This window comes from Lutjanus erythropterus, chromosome 20, assembly GCF_056507025.1.
Source record: "Lutjanus erythropterus isolate fLutEry1 chromosome 20, fLutEry1.hap2, whole genome shotgun sequence".
In the NCBI taxonomy this organism is placed as follows: domain Eukaryota; kingdom Metazoa; phylum Chordata; class Actinopteri; order Lutjaniformes; family Lutjanidae; genus Lutjanus; species Lutjanus erythropterus.
The window spans coordinates 2852840-2871437 of record NC_139336.1 but is presented as its reverse complement, the minus strand read 5'-3'; the positions used below and the strand labels follow the sequence as shown (position 1 = coordinate 2871437).

General features: G+C 40.0%; 1 protein-coding gene across 1 annotated transcript in view; it reads left to right on the top strand.

Annotated features, from left to right (window-relative positions):
- The window catches only part of LOC146308010 (stromelysin-3-like), a 31041-nt gene that overhangs the window by 6929 nt on the left and 5514 nt on the right, over positions 1-18598 (top strand). The window contains exons 2-3 of the mRNA XM_084746415.1: positions 6348-6634; positions 15609-15752. Of these exons, the coding sequence (XP_084602541.1) occupies positions 6348-6634; positions 15609-15752 (431 nt within the window). The remainder of the gene's footprint in view (positions 1-6347; positions 6635-15608; positions 15753-18598) is intronic.

The following is an 18598-nucleotide window of genomic DNA, read 5'->3' as shown; positions in this document are numbered from 1 at the left end:
GTGTGATCAACAGGGCTGGAGCTGCTGTCCACGTCTGCAGCTGCTCTCACATACTACTGGACCCATTAACCTCATTTTTTGTGCACATTAATGACTGTATCTTAAAAGACCTCCTGTGGTTTTCAGTTGTTGAAAAACCCTGAAAGACCTATTCTATCAACTGATCTGTTTAAAAGCGACTGCTGACTCCTGCTGAGTCATCAACATCTGTTAGGCTAAAAACAAGGCTTACCCAGTCTGTTGCAGGCCCGATTTGGCCTTTGTTGGGGCTCAAAAACATTATAAACGTTATAAACATTTCCAAATGTTTTCCAACCAACCATCATCAGCTCATCCATTGGTGATTGGCATTCGTCCCCCCCTCCCACCTCCTGCCGTCTCCCTGCTCCAACACACCTGATTGAAAAGATCAGGGCCCCGTTTCCCAGAGCCTTCGTAGCGCTACGTGCATTGTAAGTTGTATCTTAAGGTCTCCTTTAAGCTTACGGGCTGTTTCCCAACTCTGGGAAATTCTGGTTGAAGCTGATGGCAGAGGTACAGAAATATACCCTTAGACCTCTGCAGATTCTTTATCCAGTGGGCCCCCATGAAAGTTGGAACCATGGTGTCCCACCACTCCATTGCACTATTGTGTACTCACGGAGAGAAGGGGGAAGACATGCAGCCAAGGGCCGTATATTAGAATCGAACCCCGGCCGCTGCTGAGGACTCAGTCTTTGTACACTGTGTTAATTCAATGACCCCATCTGCAAAGCAGCAAATCACAGTCAGGCTTGAATCTCCTCCATCCTAACTGGCTAGCTGTTAACGTGTCGCACAAATAATGATGCTTGCCTGTCCATCACTTTATGTGGTGTCACTGTTTTTGTATAGTTTCGTCTTCTTCTTAAGTGTGGTGCAGTTTGTTGTATCGCTTTTTCACGTCATCAGGCTTATTTGCCTAATCTGTGTGGGACTGTAGACCACAGTAGAAATGCAGATGACAGGGTGCTGAAGAAACCTTTTAGTTCCTTGAAAAGTAGTCCCTGGGACTAAAAGTTTCTGGCGCATTGGATGGAAATTGTGGTGTGACGTGGCAGCCACTGTGGAGTAGAATCCGCCACCCCTGTAAATATAAAGAACTCATTCTAAGGGAACAAAAAGATGCTTATTTTCACATGATTATACACTAATGGAAACGTATTTATAAGTATTATGTATGACATATTCTGCCAATCGATCTTACACACTGGACCATAAAGTAATACACTACTACTCTATTTCTGACAACATAATGAACAGCTGGATTTAGCCCAGGTAGCACACCTGAGTTCATTCCAGGACTTTGTTGTTTCTGACGTTGACTCAGGGCCAGCATTTATTTGAAGAAGTATTGAGACATAATCCTGTTATAGTGGAGCTGTTTTGAACTTTTGCTTCAGTATGAAAATCTTCTCATTAATAGTTTTATTTGCTTTACAATTATGAAGGACAATTAATCAATAAAACAAACCTTAATAACACTCTACACTGGGCAAAGCTTAAAGTGACCTTTTGTCTGTAAAGTCATATTAATCCTGTTTGTTTCACCGTTAGCATCACAGGACAAAGAGCACAGGTGTGACAGATTAGTGGTGGCTGGAACTTTTGGAGTGTGGATTCATATATCACATGTTCATTCTGACAAGCACTTTATCACTGTAGCTCAAAGCACTGAAACTGTAGGTGGTCTGATATCAGATGAAAACATGTTTTTCACAGTGACTTGCTGTAACAATTCACATGTTGTTGTCAGAGAAATTGAAGAGTCTTCATATGGGGTTAAAACAGTCTTATTACTATTCACAAACAAATGTTAAGTTACATAACTTATAATTGCATGTAATTACAACTCACAAATAAAGCCAGAGTGATTTGTATCTGTAAACTGGGTTGGAAGGGTTAAAAATATATTCCTAATTGACTGCTAAAAATGTACTGAGTAACCTAATCCAGGTATCACAATATTAAAGTAATGTAATTTAACTACTTTAATTACTCTTAGATTACCACTAACATCTGTTTGTCTGTATAGCTAACATTAGCAGTTGTTCTTTGTAGGTGACATTGGCGGTTGTTCTGTGTAGTTAGCATTAGTGGTTGGTCTGTGTAGCTCACATTAGCGGTTGATCCATGTAGCTAACTTTAGCGTTTGGCCTGTGTAGCTAACGTTAGCATTTTGACTGTGTAGCTAAGGTTAGTCGTTGGCCTGTGTGGCTAAACTTAGCAGCTGGTCTGTGTAGTTTAAGTTAGTAGCTGGTCTGTGTAGCCTGTCTTTATATGTGTGCCTCTAATTGATATCTTTAATTTTCCAACAATTTATAAATGTAATGATGGATTATGTATGCCAGGTGTGTGTTGTTGATCTTGGGTAAAATAGACCATTTTAAAAACAAAATTTTTTATCTCAGCTCAGTGATGTTGTAATACAAGACAAGGATGCACTAGTTCCATGAGTTCTCACCCAATAATTTGCGCCTTCTTGCTACATCTCAGCCACAGTATAGTGTGTTTGATGGTCCAGGTTGCTGTCTGCTTGGCGTTAATTGGCCCACTCAGCGACTCTGAATCAGAACTGTACTGACAATCATAGGCTGGTGGGACAGCTGAGCTTGCTGGCTTCAAAACAGTCAAATCAGCAAGACAGAAACCAAAGTGACTTCACTGTGTGAGGAAGGAGTGTGACGGCCACCCACACAGTACTGTATGACACTCGTTATGTGCTGTCATCAACCTGAACTGTAGGCCAGACAAAACAAGCAATTTAAAGATGTCACTCTGGGCTAGTGGTGCACAGATGTGACTTTTTCCTCCCCTGATACCGACACTGATACATCAGTTCAGACTATCTACAATTTAATTCCCAATTCGATACCTTGGTCTCTTTTTTTTAATTTTCATTTAAAAAGTTTAAAATCTGTTTATGTCACTGCATGGAACTCACATTCTGGGATCACATTTATGTAAGGTATCATGAGCCCATGAGTGATTGACAGTGGACAAAAAAGTGTAATGACCTTTTTCTGCCCAACTTGTTTCTCAGAGTCTGTTAATATTTGGCTGATTGTAATTGTTCTGTTGTTCTGTGTAAAGCAGGCCCAGTTCCACGACAAAATAATTGGTTGGTTGCTCTAGTATTCACAGTGTGGGTCTGCAGCAGCAATGAAAAATGGTAGCCTACAGTGTTATGGGTCTGACTATGGTCCCTGATGAACAGATTATGTTGGAATACAACTAGAAAAAAGTATAAAACAGTAATAAGGGAATACAACGTGTCACTTCTTTTCAGCAACAGTTTGCTTTATGAGTCAGAACAGCAGCAATTATAGGTTGATGGATGCGTAGACTCTAAGAAGTGCCACATCAGAGCACAGTGCTGTTACTCACAGCTGCTCACTGGGTTTAACTTCAATAAATCAGCTGAAAACAACACCAGGCTGCTGCAGTATAACCATACACACCTCTACACACATTAGACTCATTGGTCCTAACTCCATATTCTACTTTTTTTATGAAGGAGATGTCTGATTACGAAGGCTTAAAGTGAAAGTAGCTCATGTTTTATTCCTGAAACACACTGCAGTGCAAGCGCTGCCGTGTAACATTAATTGCTAAGCTATGTGACCATGTATGAAGTGCAGTGGTGGACAGTAATGAAGTACATTTACTTGAGTGCTGTACTTAAGTACATTTTTTGAGTATCTGTACTTTTTTTTTGGAAACTTCTGACTTTCACTCCACTACATTTCAAAGACAAATATTGTACTTTTGACTCCACTACATTTCTAGGAAGATTGTTGTTACTTTTCAACTAAGCTCAGCTTTGAAGTAAGTTGCTGTTTTTTCTTTTCTAAAATGCAATTGGTCACATGCTGTGTTTCTCACAGAAGGAAACCTAGACTTTTAAAGTTGGATTGTTTTTATCGGGGTGAAAAATACCACATAATTAATGTATATACTGCCTCTGAAGCCAGAAAGAAATCTCAGTTATTTAACTTGGAGAACTCCTTACAGTCGGCTTCAATCTAATTTTATGCAGTGATTTTAATACAGCTACATGAGGAATTGACAACAGCTGTCCTTTTTGTTTTTGATTGTATTACTATGCTGAAGTTTTTATAGGTGTTTCTAGATTTTGTGTAGCAGAGTTTTTCTACAAGCAGGTCAGTGCATCAGCAGGTGGTTTCAGAGAGTTACAAGGTTCTGTAAATGCATTGTGAAAACAATACAGCAATGTACTGATATTAGAAAATGTACTTTGTAATTAGTACTTTTGGATACTTAAGTATTTTTTAAAACAAGAACTCTAGTACTTTAATTCAAGTAAAAATTTGACTGATCAACTTTCACTTGTAGTTGAGTAATATTTGACCAGGACTACCTATACTTTGACTTTGATACTTTGAGTACTGCGGTTGAATACTTTGTCCACCACTGATGAGGTGACATACATTAGAATTACTGCTAACACAAAGTCAGTCCCATGTAATCATCAACAAATCTGTTTCTGTGTGTTTCTTTTTTATTTCTATTGTCATAACCACCTGATGGAAAATCAGACTCAACTGTGTGTGTGTTTGGGTGTAGATTTGTTATATTTGCATTTGTGTTATTCACTATGACACTCTGAAACATTTCCTGAGATAAAGTCCTCTGTCATTAAAGGCAATGACTGTTACTGCTGTTTCAGAGCCAACACATCTGACTGGCTAAAGAGAGTATTTAATGATCACAACACCTGCTGATCCATATTCACCTTCACCCAGCCCTTTTGCACAACTCCCAATGTTTGCATGACAACACAGATGCATAACCTTCCTCCTTGCACTTGACATTTATTATTCAAAATTCAACTGAAAAATCAGTTGCAGCAATAAATGAACAAAGTTCTGTTAGCTTGTCTTCTTTAGTTGTGGAACCATTTTGGAAGTTATGCAATGCATGTGTTGACTAAATGTCCCATCCATGGTTTACTAAATTCATCAAATCAAGTTGTTTAGAAACACTGTGATACCATTTATCTCCCAGCATGGTTCGTATTTGTGTTAAAATTGTCCACAAAGCATTATTTTTGATTAATTTGCTTAAAGTTCTAGTGGAGGTTTGTTTCTATACATGTGTCTCAAGTGACTCACATGGTCTTTACTCTAATGAAAATCAAAAAGATGAAAAACAAGATAAGTGTCCACTTCAACCACTTCCCCACTCTTCTTGATTACAGCATGACTCAGAGTCCAAACCAAGATCTGCTGATCCATGTTTGGATGTGATTGTTACAACTGCAGCAAAGCTAAAATAGCAGTGAAGTATATGGAGAAATCAAACCTGACACTATTTTACTGTTATTATCAGTTATTAATTAATAGTCCAGTCAGGAGCAGTGGTGGGAAGTAACTACGTATAAATACTTTGTCATTGTACTTAATGAAGCTTTTCAGGTATTTGTACTTTATTTTTCTGGCAACTTTTTAGTTTTACTCCCAACATTTTAACACAAATATACAATGTACTTTCTACTCCTTACATTTCAAAAGAGGCTCATTACTTTAGTTTTTATGCGTTGATTTTTATTTTGCATCATTGTGTGTCGCCTTCCAACATCGAGACCGATTTCAGTCTAAATGTATGGGACACAGACACATAAAATACAATTCCTGGGTGTATCCATCAATGCATATCACACACTACCGACATCACAGGGCCAAAAAGGCATAACAAGCTGAAACAGAAGTAACAACACAAAAAAATGATGTCACAAGGTAAAAAATGGTGTAACAAGATGGAAAGATGTAAAAAGTTGCCAAGTTCCATAAATTCAAAAAGACTTTTTAGCTGGTTCCCCTGTTCAGCTGGCAAAAACTTTAAAGTCCCTTAGATGTCTGTAATTAGAGCTTCATATCTCACAATGTAGACTGCAGTAATGAATCAAATTGTACTGTGACATTTTGTATGGCAATCTGCTATCTCACCAACTTCCCAAGTATTAATCATGTCATCCTTTCTAAAGTAGATTCACTTGAAAGCACGGATCAGAATGTGAACATCACAGCACTGTGCTCTTGTAAAATGCACACACTGAGTCTTTTTGAAGCTTTGAACAAGCTGTAGATAAATAAAAGAGGTCTGCAGCTCATTAAAAGCAGACTGTAAACTGGAGAAGGTCTGGTCTGTAGTACAGATGATGAGATACACAATGGTATCGTCAGCATAAAAGTGGACATTACAATGATCAGTTGAAAAAAATCTTGTATTTAATATTATCTTCCCCTTTATCACGGCTAAAGATTCTGTCTGTATGACAACCTGAATGACTGAGCCTTTCTTTGCAGGCATGGCCTCACAGCAAGAGTCACGTTGGTCTGAAGAAGGGGGGAAGACGTGAACAGGACACACTAAACAATGAGTACCATTTAAAGCCTGTACTGGGATCCAAAAATGACACAGAGTTCTGGAACCGTCCTCGCTGTGGCGTCCCAGACTACCCCTCCTTAACGCAGGTCGACTTGTCATACTACAACCTGAAGAAGAAGAAGAAGGGAGGCCAAAGCAGACAGCAGCGCAAGAAGAGATTTGCACTGTTTGGAGGGCGCTGGGAGAAGACTGACCTCACTTACAAGTAAGAAACACAAATACTATTTCTAACACAAGATAGAAAGTGAAGATGGTATCATATGAAACCAGAAGAACTAATGAGTCCCTCGATACCAACCATGTTATGCTTGTGGAGCAGGGGGCTACATGATGCTCTAACTTTTGGCAAGTGAAGGCATGGCCATTTTGAAAGGGGTCCCTTGACCTCTGGCTTCTGTGGGCACCCAAGAGTCTCCCCTTTACAGACATGCCCACTTTATGCTGATCTGATATGCTGAATTTTTGCATGCAGCATCAATGTATTATTTTTGTGTATTCCATTTGAATATTGGAATATGATAAATTGGGACTGACTGTAAAAGCTGAGACTTGTGTGGATTCAATGAGTTCAACTGTATTTATGTGTGATGATATGATTAGTGCTCATAGAAACCATTTCATTGTAATGAGACCATTTTTTGAGACTTGACCTCACTGTATAACCTTTATGATAATCAAAGCCTGATCAAACTTCACAACCACAAACTACAGACCTGGATCATTTAGAGGATGACTATCTTATCTGAACAATCCCCAGAACAGAAGTGCTTGAAAATGTAATACTTGCACAAATCTACAAACGTCAAAAGTTTTTGGATCTGCATAGCAGCATGAGATTTTTCTATGGCATTTCTCAAGGTGTCGGTGTCTTAATGGGATATTTTGGATTAATTAAAGTTTTTCATTGACTTTTCCATTTTTATAACAAATGTCATGCAGCATAATACAACACAAAACAATAAAATGAAACAAACACAACAAACAACAGATCTTGGCACTAGACAGTCTGAATAATAATAATGATTATGAAATAAATAAAAAGTGAGAGAGAAGACAGAAAAAAGAGGGTACAAAGTACATTTACAAATAGAAAGGTAAGAATATTTTCAATTCTTTGTTTCTCTTTTTATGTACATAAAAAAATTGGACCAGACGTCATAAAACTTCCCTCGATAATTAGTAGTCATCGCTGTCAGCAATTCGAAAGAGGCGATGTCCATCATCAGCTTTAACCATTCATCAAAAACAGGCTGTGTCTGACTCTGTCAGTGGCGAACAACAACCATTCAAGCACCAATAAATCCTGTCAGTGCAAGTCAGAATTCTTGTTTGGATACATCAGGTGGTAGAGGAGTCCCATCTCCTAATGAGAACATCCGGGGAGATTCTGGCAGTGGGTTATATAGACACTCTCTAATACTTCTGACTACTTGCTTCCATAAAGACATCCAGCAGTAATTATCCTGCATAATTCCCATTCTTTGAAGTTTAACATATAAGAGTAGAGTGATAATTTACCAGCAGTAGCACCCTGCATCAGCTACTGTAGTTTTACATGTATCCTCTTCTATGTTTGAGATCAGAGCTCTTTCACAGATTTTGATTTAATTTTCACATTTACTAGAGTGAATAGAGAGTGTTTTTCATTTTTTTTAAAATGGAAAACTGATTGTGCACTCCTTGGCAAATTAAAATAGGATACAGTTTTTCCCAACCTCTTAATACAGGGGTGCCCACACTTTTTCGGCTTGCGAGCTACTTTTAAAATGACCAAGTCAAAATGATCTACCTACATTAAAAATGAGGAGGCAGACTCACAGCCCAGTCCACCCACCCCGAAAATGATCAAGACAGCAGCAGCACCCCCAGATTGTGACCCCCGGGACCGGGACATCAGCTGTGCACCTGCAACTCAAGCTAACATCCCAGGTCAAAATGCTAGTATTTCAGAGGCACCGCAACAAACAACTAGCTTCACATTTCCGGGAAGGTCATTTGGTAAAGAAACGTTTTGTCGGTCATTCAGTGCGAGCTGGTTTAGCAAATGGAGATGGCTCCATTATATTGAGGACGGCGATCGCGTTGTTTGTTTCATGTTCATGGAGATGTTTTGGACAGTCTGGACATTGGCAGCCTAATGAGGAGCTTCATCAGCGCCAACCCGGAGAGGAAAGCCACATTTGGAGTTGTGTGACGCCGGTCAGACACTTTTCTTTTCTAATGCTGCCGCCGCGCAGCACACGGCGCCTTTACACACAGAGTTCAGCACCACAGTGACATGGACAGCGGCCGTGACAAATTGTTTATGGTTGACAAGGTGATCGGCACCATGGACAGTTATACAGATAGATTTTTGCAGTCTTAATTACTGTGCGGGTATTTTTTTAATCATTATTATCAATGCAGGGAGTTGCGAGTGCAGCGCAGAGCTTTTTTTTTCTCAGCCCCCCCCTGCTGAGAATATGTTCCCGCGGCTATGTCTCACACTGGCTGCCCTGTACGTCAGTCAAGTGGCAAATGCCATACTGGGGATGGATGATAGGCTAACATCTAATTTTCTTGTTGAATGACATGCGATCTACCCACACTCCCTTTGCGATCGACCAGTCGATCACGATCGACGTATTGGGCACCCCTGTCTTAATACAACTCTTAATTCGTAGATAATACCAGAATTCTCTTTTGTCTGTTAAACCAAAACTGTCTTTAAGCTCCTGGAATGATATTTTTTATCTCTTTGGAGGGATTTTTGACCATTTTTATCAGTTCTCACAAGGTCAAAAACGGTCACATTTTGCACCACAACTGTGTAATAAATGGTATTAGCCCAAGAACTTAGCATCATGGGAATTGCCATCATATACTTCCTGCATCCTGCTGCATCTTAAATCAACTTTTTTGCAAATATAATCATTGTTGCTTTCTGCAAATTCTGTGCAATGAGCCAACTCAATGCATTGTGTTATTATTCACTATTTTTTGCATTTATGTACATATATAATTTGAATTTTGTCACGGGTACTGAAAAGAACACGTTTGTCATAGTTATTAACATTCATCAATGTTCTGTACACTTTTATTGTGTAATTTCGTGCTGTTCTGACAGTTTGAGCTCCAAAACAATCTGCTTCTTTGTGGAATATTGCCCTGGTGCACCTCTTCACTGACAAACAAACCAGATTTTTCTGTAATTCTGAAACTTGTTACAACACTCAGAGCAGAGTGTGGTTTTGTTCTCGTAGGAAAAAGTTGCTTTTAAATGAACTATGAAAAAAAATAATTGCAACTTTCTTTTGCAATTTTCACTTGTTCCTGCTATTTCATTGTAAAAAATGCCAAAAAGCATGACAACATACATTGCAGTTTTTAGAAAAGCTGCCATGAAATCAGGCATTTTAGGATACAGTAAAACAAAAAAGGCCCAGAAAATCCTGGAGACACTGTTAAATTAATCTTTAGGTTCCAGTTTATAGCTGACCTATTCAACTTCTATGTGACAAATACTGCTGAACTGCTATCTCGACTTAAAGATCCCCAGCCTCCCCTGAAAATGACAAAAATGGGTTTATGGTAGGGAGGGGGCAGAGGAAGAGGGCAAATAAAAGGCTCTGTTCCCCTCAGCCTGTCCTGCCTTCTCCTGTCACAGTTAAAATACAGTGTCATCACCTCCAGAACACTTGGAACAAAACAAAGTTGATGTCTTTAGTTTGATATGGACCTCGTGTGTGAAGACATGATGCGGGGGTGGAGACGGTGAGTTAATGGTTAGTTACAGGAAAATGTGTTTATGTTTTAGCTGTGCAAGCTTTCAGCTTGTGGCGTAACTTGTTTGTATATTCAGTTTGTGAAAGCAGCAAAGTAGGTGAGCCACCTCGTAAATTGTGGAACCATCCTGTAATTAAAAGTTGCGTTGCTTAATTATTATTGTAGAGACATAGTTCCTTAAGTGTTTACCAGGGAGGTCAGTGTGACAGCAGCTGAGTTCTGAATCAGCTCATCACTGTCTCATTCTGCAACCCTGTTTGTGTGGGAGCGTATATGCTTGTGTTAACAGTATATACAGACTGTTGCTACATCACTGAGACTCCAGTGGTGTTAGTAAACACTCTGATAGTCAGATAGGATGAGAAACAGACTGTGTTCTGTGGGATTCACCAGCTGAGCATGTGCATTACCTGTACGAGGAAGCATCCCAGAGTAGACAGTACAAATGAAAGGAGAAAAGTGTGTCTATTTAATGGAATAAATTATAAAATGACCCTGATGTGCCGCCCTTTCAAATCTCCATTCCAGACCAGAATAACTGTTTTGTATGTCTGTTTCACATTAATCAGAGTTTAAAAATTAATGCCGAAATTTGGCTAAATGAGTAAGTGTCTGTTTATGAGTCTTAATAAATCATTAATAATCTTGTAGAAGACGTAGATGGTTATAACTGTTAAATTGATCAAAATGTTAATGGAGTTTGGCAGCAGTGAGACAGACAGCCACTTAACTCATCATCCAGAGTGTGTTATTTCAGAGCAGTGGACTTTTGTTTTCAGGATAACAGGCTGAACTTTACATTGACAGACAACTGACAGTTACAAACAGCTGATCAACTTACAGTGGAGGACTTGTCCTCACTTGTTCTTGTCAGTTTACAAAGTTGTGCACATCCTGCGCTCCTGCAGAGCTCCTGCAGGCTGCCTGCAGGCTGCCTGCACGTTTATCTGTACCTCTCTTAGAGTGAAGAATGCGCATACTTTTGCCACCTCTGGAGGTGGGAAGTAACAAAAGGACAAATATGTAATTACTGCACTTTTTGCAGGTATCTTTACTTGAGTATTTATTTTTCAAGCAACTTTATTTTTACTCCCTACATTTAAACATAAATATCTGATCATTATACTTCTTATAGTCATCAAAACTTCAGTGTTAATGCATTTGATTTGCATCATTGTGCACTGCCTTCCAAACATCAGGACTGATTTCAGCCTAAATGGACAGAATAATAGCACAGAGAGAAGATGATTGCTTGGTGTATCCATCAGTGCATATCACACACGATAGATGTAACAAAATGAAAACAATGTGACAAGACAATAAACATGACAAAACATAACAAGACAAGAAACATGTAACAAGACTAAAAATACCTATCAGACCTATCAAGACAAAAAAGTCACAACAATGAAAAATAAATGAAAGGTGTAACAAGACAAAAATGGCATAACAAGACGAACAAGACACAACAAGATAAAACAGCAAAAAGGGAAAAGAGACAAGAGAAATTTTCCAAGGACCCCCTCATAATCCTCACGCCAATTAAACATATGTTTACTACCATTTGTGATCCCAGATGCCATAACAATTATTTGAGCCGCACTGGAAATGTCTGTTGACTCGTCCAATTGAATGGAAAATTGCTCACATGAACGCAGTCTATCCAGTAGCTGTGACTGAATGTCAGCCGAAAGTTCAATTCTCCTCCTCACAGTGGCATCTGAAAGTGATACGACTTTGAGTTTATTGGCTGCATCTGTCCCAAGCACAACTTCACACATTTCCACTGCCGCTGGGAGAATGAGTTCTTGTCGAATTGAGTGTGGCATTTTACTTTTCGCGATCCGTTTAGCCACTAAATAAGAAGCCCTCTGTGCTTTTTCTGAAGTTGTGGCCAGGTTCACCATTCGTATTTTCTACCTTATATGTTCCTCACCCTTTCAACAAAAAAATATTTTGTTTTGTCCTTACACTCCAGGTGCTTTGTGATGAGATGCCGCTTTAGCTTGGCTGGCTTCATGGCTTCATTTGCTAGCACCTGAAGACACACGACACATTTTGGTCTTCCGTTGCTGTTCTCAATAAATCCAAACTCGAGATAACTGTCATTATATTTTCTCAGTTTAGCTGGTTTGGGATTAGCATCACAATGAAGTGGATGTACTGAAATATTTGTCCATTGTCACTAGCTAGAAATGCTAAGCAGCGCAGGAGCTGTGCGCCAAGTGCCTCATGAGTAAAGCGACTGGTACAGGAGAGTGACAGATTTACATGATGTGTCACAATCATATCAGACTTTTATTGACCCAAAGCTAATGTAGGAGGGAGTAATTGGTTTAATATGTTTATTTTATTGGTGCAGCAGTCCCCATGTGTAATTATGCACTTTTTTAATGATACGGCATAACTTTAAGAATTTATTACAAATTATTTTGCAGACCCCCAAGCTATGGCAAACCCCAGTTTGAGAACCGTTGCCCTGGAAGACACTGTAACACATTTTGTCCACTGGAATGGTACCCTAGAGGGCATTTTACCATATTTTGTCCACTAGAAGGGCACTTTAGGGGGCACTTGACCATGTTTTGTCCACTAGAACTGAATGTTAGGGGACCTACCATAAGGGCATCTAAGAGGGCACTTTTGCATCACCAGGACCCTGCACTTTTTTATTTGCTTACACATTTTGGACTGTGGACTGTGGCCACCACTGCCAGTGTCAAAGAAAGAAACACTGACTTGAGGACAAATGTCATGAAACTGCTGTTCTACTGAAAGCGTAACAAGCAGGCCAGAATAAACTACAGGCACAGCCACTGTCCCTAATGCATTCATAACATATACAGTTTATGAAACACAAGCTAAACACAAGCTCAAATGTAAGTCCATTAGAGAGGATGACTTTGATTTTTTTTTTCTAATCTTAAAGGGACAGTTCACCTGAAAATCTAAAATGCACGTTTTCCTCTTACCTGCCATGCTATTTATCCATGTAAATAGTTCTGGTGTGAGCTGCAGAGTTTTGGAGGTATTTGCTGTAGAGATTTCTATTTTCTCTCCAGTATAATGGAACTGGATGGAACTCGGCATGTGGAGCTCAAAGAACCAAAAGAGTCATTCATGAGTTGCTGGTGAACAAAATGAACTGGGTCCATCTACCCTGTTAAAAATGAACAAGTGGCTTATTGGGTATGATGTTTACAATGTTCATCATCTTAGTTTAGTAGCAGTAAACAAGGTTTCATCAACTGAGGTTGATGGGAATGTCATTAGTTTTAAGATGGCAACCAAAGTGTTGGATAAACAGAATTGTGAGCCAATAATAGCAGTAGACAAGAAAACTCACAGTTTTGCACTGACAGTTTATGATTATTTGAGCACAAATGCAGATTATTAGATGAGTGTGTGAGTAAAGCTTATTAAGTCAGTGAGCACAGTAAGCATGTTATTTTAACACTCAGCGTAGATTAGCTCATCAGTTTGAACTACCTTTGCTTACACAGCAGCCAGTCCACATAGCTCACCGTGTGTGTGGAGTGAGGGGAGTCCCCTCACATGTCAGCGATGCTCGCCAGAGGTAAAGAGCTTCGTATTACATCCTGTCCATCGTGTCTGAGCTCGTCCACACAACTGAACAAAAAGAAAGAGCCCATTCTCTGTTAACACAATATCACCAGATTTAGCTTGAGTGGAACGCTGTTGATTTTGATTTTGAGTGTGTTTGATGTCAGTGCACCTTTTCTACAACAATGGGACTCATGCAAGACCATTTTTGCATTCTTAGCTTAAATTTCTCTTAATTTTTTTTTTTATTCAAAGGGCTCGTATGAACACGCCATGTGAGATTCAGCAAACACTTTGTAACTTCAGCTGTGTAAATGATCCGCCTGTGCGTATTAGAGTGCACATGCATGAGACTTACAATATGACTATGCTTCCTACTCCATATGTCAGTTTTCATTCATGAAAATGCCATCAAAAAAGACCTGCTTTCAGAATTCCATAGAGAAAAATCTGTTATATAAGTCTTAAGATGAAGTGTGGTGTGGTTGCTGTCTTGAGGCAGTAGGAGGTGATTGTGCGTTTGAAAACAAAAAGCCTGATCTAAAGTCAATTGCTGCTATTTAAGGACATAATTCAGACAGTAGGACGAGCCTACACATGCAGATTCACAGTGTGTGCACTCTGCTTCTAGGACACTGCAGTTGTGGGTCATAAAAATTAATATTATAATAACGGTGGATGATTGCAGGTGGGTGAAACAGGATGAAGATGTGTGCACACAAGACAGAGACACTGTGGCATTACGCACAGCAGCTGTAACTTCATTGGTGGTTTAAATCCCACAGGATCAGTTAGGATCTAATGTTAATTAATGTTGTGTTCTTCAGCCCATCCAAAAGTCCTCACACACACACACACACACACACACACACACACACACACACACACACACGCACGCACACACACACACACACACACACACACAAAGTTTATAGTGAAATTGTTACGAGTAAAACAGCATTTAAAATCTGATTTCTATGAGTGCTGTCTAAAGATGACTTCCTCTGTTTCCTCAGGAGATTTTCTTCTTCTTTGTCCTGTTAACTTTATAACTATAGCTTTTAGTTTTGATGCTTAAATAATAACAAGCAAAAGTCAAAGCAGCCTCTCTGATCACTAAACCATTTAAATTATATTGAGCAACACCAAGTTTTGAGGGGATTTCTTTATTGTGTGCTGTATTGTCCTTAACAATTTACTTTAATGATAAGAGACGTTGCTGTCAGTAATGAACTTAGTGTAGTAACATTTACATGCGTGCATCAGCCTTCTGTGCCATAAAGCACACACATATAGTTGGGACAGTCTGACAGATGTGGTGAGCAACAGGGCGTTCACCCCTCTAGGGAAACAGACCTGGAAAAATTGCAATATTTATACTTCAAATTAGGGCTCTATTTTCCACCACGTGCAAAGTGTCGTACAGCAGAACTATCATTGCCTTTTTCTGACTGACGCAGTTGTCATTTTCATGCCTTAGGTAGCAAATGTATAGCGCCCATCTGTGTTGGTCTTCAAATGAGGTGTGGTTAGGTGGATTATTGGCGCATTGCTATCTTAAGGAAGCAGAAAGTAATCGCGCCATTGACCAACAAAAAACTTAAAGTTTCTGCTTTCATCAACCACAAGCATTTTTTCCAGGACATGCACTTTTTCCATTATTGGTGATTAGCCACAGCTGTTTGGTTTGGTCAGTAAGTTTAACTACTGTACATGCAATATTTATTTTCGATGATAGAGTTTCTGTTTTTTAAGTTGTAAAAACTGTATGACATGATTTTGGAAAGCTGACAGTAGATACTGTGCCCTCTAATGCAACTAATTGGTGTATTTGTGTGTGTGTCCAACAGGATTGTGCGTTTCCCCTGGCAGATGAGTGAGGCCAAAGTGCGGCGTGTCCTCCAGGAAGCCTTCGGTGTGTGGAGTGAAGTGACTCCTCTGAGGTTCAGCGAGGTCACCACTGACAAAGCCGACATCATTATTGACTTCAACAGGTAAGAAAGGCTCACCAGTAAGTTACAGGTTAGCACACAGGATAATAGGCATCATTTAGCATCACACTGTAGATTTCAGATATGAAGCATGAAACACTGACTGCTGTTGTACTGTGTGAAGATATTTGAAAATTAGCACTGAGAGATATGTGAAATCAATTGTTATAAATACAGACTCAGAGTTGGCAGCAGTCTGTGTTTTCCAGTTGATCTCTGTAATCTGGCCCAGACATAAATCTATCGGATCCTTTTGTTTGAGTGACCCAGGAAAAACTAAACCAGATGTATCCCAGCCAAGCTCCAGAGCAGATTACAAACATGAATGAAAGCAATACAGGACTTGTTTGGCAGGGTTTTTAATAGTGTGCCTGCCTCCAGCTACAATTTTTATCAGCTTAGTCATTTTGGCATTTGATTTACGATACTTCCATGTCATAACAACTCTATTTTTTTTTACTGTGTTACATTATAGTTTCATAACTACTCTGCCAAGCCCTTTTTCAGGTTCTCTCTCTTGACCTGTACAAGTTACTTTTAGAACTCATTTTGTAACACAACTGCTTTTAGGGATTGAATCTTATGTATTCAATTTAGAAAAAAGCAAGGCCCTCCCATCTAAGACAATAAAGGGTGCTGTCTTGACTTAAACGTCTCTGCTCTTTCTCTTTCTTAGCTGTCCATTGTGTCTGATGATGACTCTAGTCTGAGGGGGTGGGGTGGGGTTGGGTGGGGTCAGAGGGGGGTTCAGCACTGTTGACACTGGTGCCACTTCACGTGGCTGTGGAGGCCGATGTTGATGCTGCAAGGAAGCCCAGATGTTAGTTTAATGCCCACAGCCTTCTGGTGTTTTTGGGCACGTCTTCCACATCCTCATCTTTTGGTTGGTGTAATGTATTTGTTTGGTCGCTTTAGCACAGGTGGACTGCCAGGCTGATCTACTGAGTGCCAGAGTGTCAAGATGGATGAGGTTTATCTTGCAATGCTTGGTGTAGTCCTTATAGTGCCTCTTTTGTCAGCCAACATCGCCGAGTTGCCTGAAGATGTTTTGGCGGGCTAGACAGTGGACAGTATGCCCTGTCCAGCGAAGACATTTATTAGCCACTACTGCTTCTGTGCAAATGAGGTTGATGAGGGAAAGAATCATGGTGTCGGGGATGCAGTCTTCCCAGGACAGGCCAAGGATCTTTTGAAGGCATCGGATGTGGAAGGCCTCCAGTTTTTTCATTTGCCGTCTGCATGTGGTTCAACTTTCTGCCCCATAGAGCAGAGTGGACGCACATACCACCCTGTATGGTTGGGCTGATGGACAATACCACTGTCCTTCATGATGGCTGATGGTCCCTGACCATTGAGCCTTCTACTATTGTAATATCGTGAATTAGAAGCCTAAGTTCCATTTTTTACATGTGGTGAAAATAAAAAGTGGCTATTTTTGCTGGTCATTGCACAATGTCTCCATGTTGTGTTTCTTATTTTCTTTTTAAACAAAAATAAGTTACGGACATGTGGTGCCAAGACAAAGGCCCTTTTAGACCCAGCAGTCTGAGGAAAGTGTGGTGCCAAGATAGGAGAACTGGTCCACTACTTTGAGTGAAACACTATTGATTAGGAAGTTGGAGGGAGAAGGGGGTTGGATAGTGAGTTGCGCCATTACTTCAGTTTTTTTTATGTTGATCTGATGACCAATGGACTGGTATAGGCCAGAGATTGCAGTTAGTGATGCTGCATGAACTCTGGGCCATGTACCAAGACAGTGCAGTCATCTGCATATTGTAGCTCACATATTTGGCAGGTTTTGGTCTTCAGCCTGGAGCTGTCGGATGTTAACTAGACTTCTGTCAAGGTGGTACTTCAGGTGAACTCCATCTCTGTGTCCCAGGGCATGGTGGAAAAGATGGGTGGTGGCTGAGACAGGAAAACAGATGCCAAGATAAGCCTTGTTTCACTCCAACATTAACCTTGAATACTCTGACTGGAATCTTCCTGTGAGAGCCCTGGCTCAAACCTCATTCTGCACTTGCTGCAGGAAGGAAAGACACTTGGGTGGTATCCCAAGTTTAGAAAGCTTTTTCCAAAGCATCTCATACTTTCTGGCTAAAGGCTTTGCTGAAATTCACGAAGGTTATGTACAGGTCTTTACGCTGTTCTCTGCTCTTCTCAAGTACCTGTTGTAAGACAAAGATCATGTTGGTAGTGGGGCCTTCCAGAAGCCACATTGTTTTTCCACAAGAGCCCTTTCTGATATGTACTCCACCAGTCTATTGAGCAGGATTTTTGCCAGCAGTTTCTCTTCAAGGGAAAGGAGTTAGATTCTGCGACTGTTCCCACAAACTGCCTCCCTTCTGTTACTAAATGACCACAATATTGGCATCCCTCCCATCCTGCAGAAAGATCTCGGGCTTCCAGATGTTTGTGATCAGTGGGTGTTGGCAGTGTTGTGATACCATGAAGTTCTTCAACAAAACTGTCAAGATGCAGAATTGGTGGAAGATCTGAAAGTTTAGTGAGGATATGAAGATCAACAGGGTTGGTGTGGTTGAGGAGGATCTAGAAGTGACCCAATCAGTGGCCAGAGATCTCAGGATAAACTTCCCAGTCCTGCAAGATTTCCTCTTATGCATACCTGTTGGTAATATTGCAGCAAAACTGCACTCTTCTTTTCTGCATTTAAACACAACACTTGTATCGGCAACGTCATCGAATGTGCTCGGGTTCAGTCTAGTTCACCATAAAAAAGTGAATGGAGGATATTTAAAAAATCATGATTCATGCCTCCTGGAAATACAACTTTTGAGGGAAAAAATGTGATGCTTCATTTCATGCATTTCCTACTCATACAACTGCCA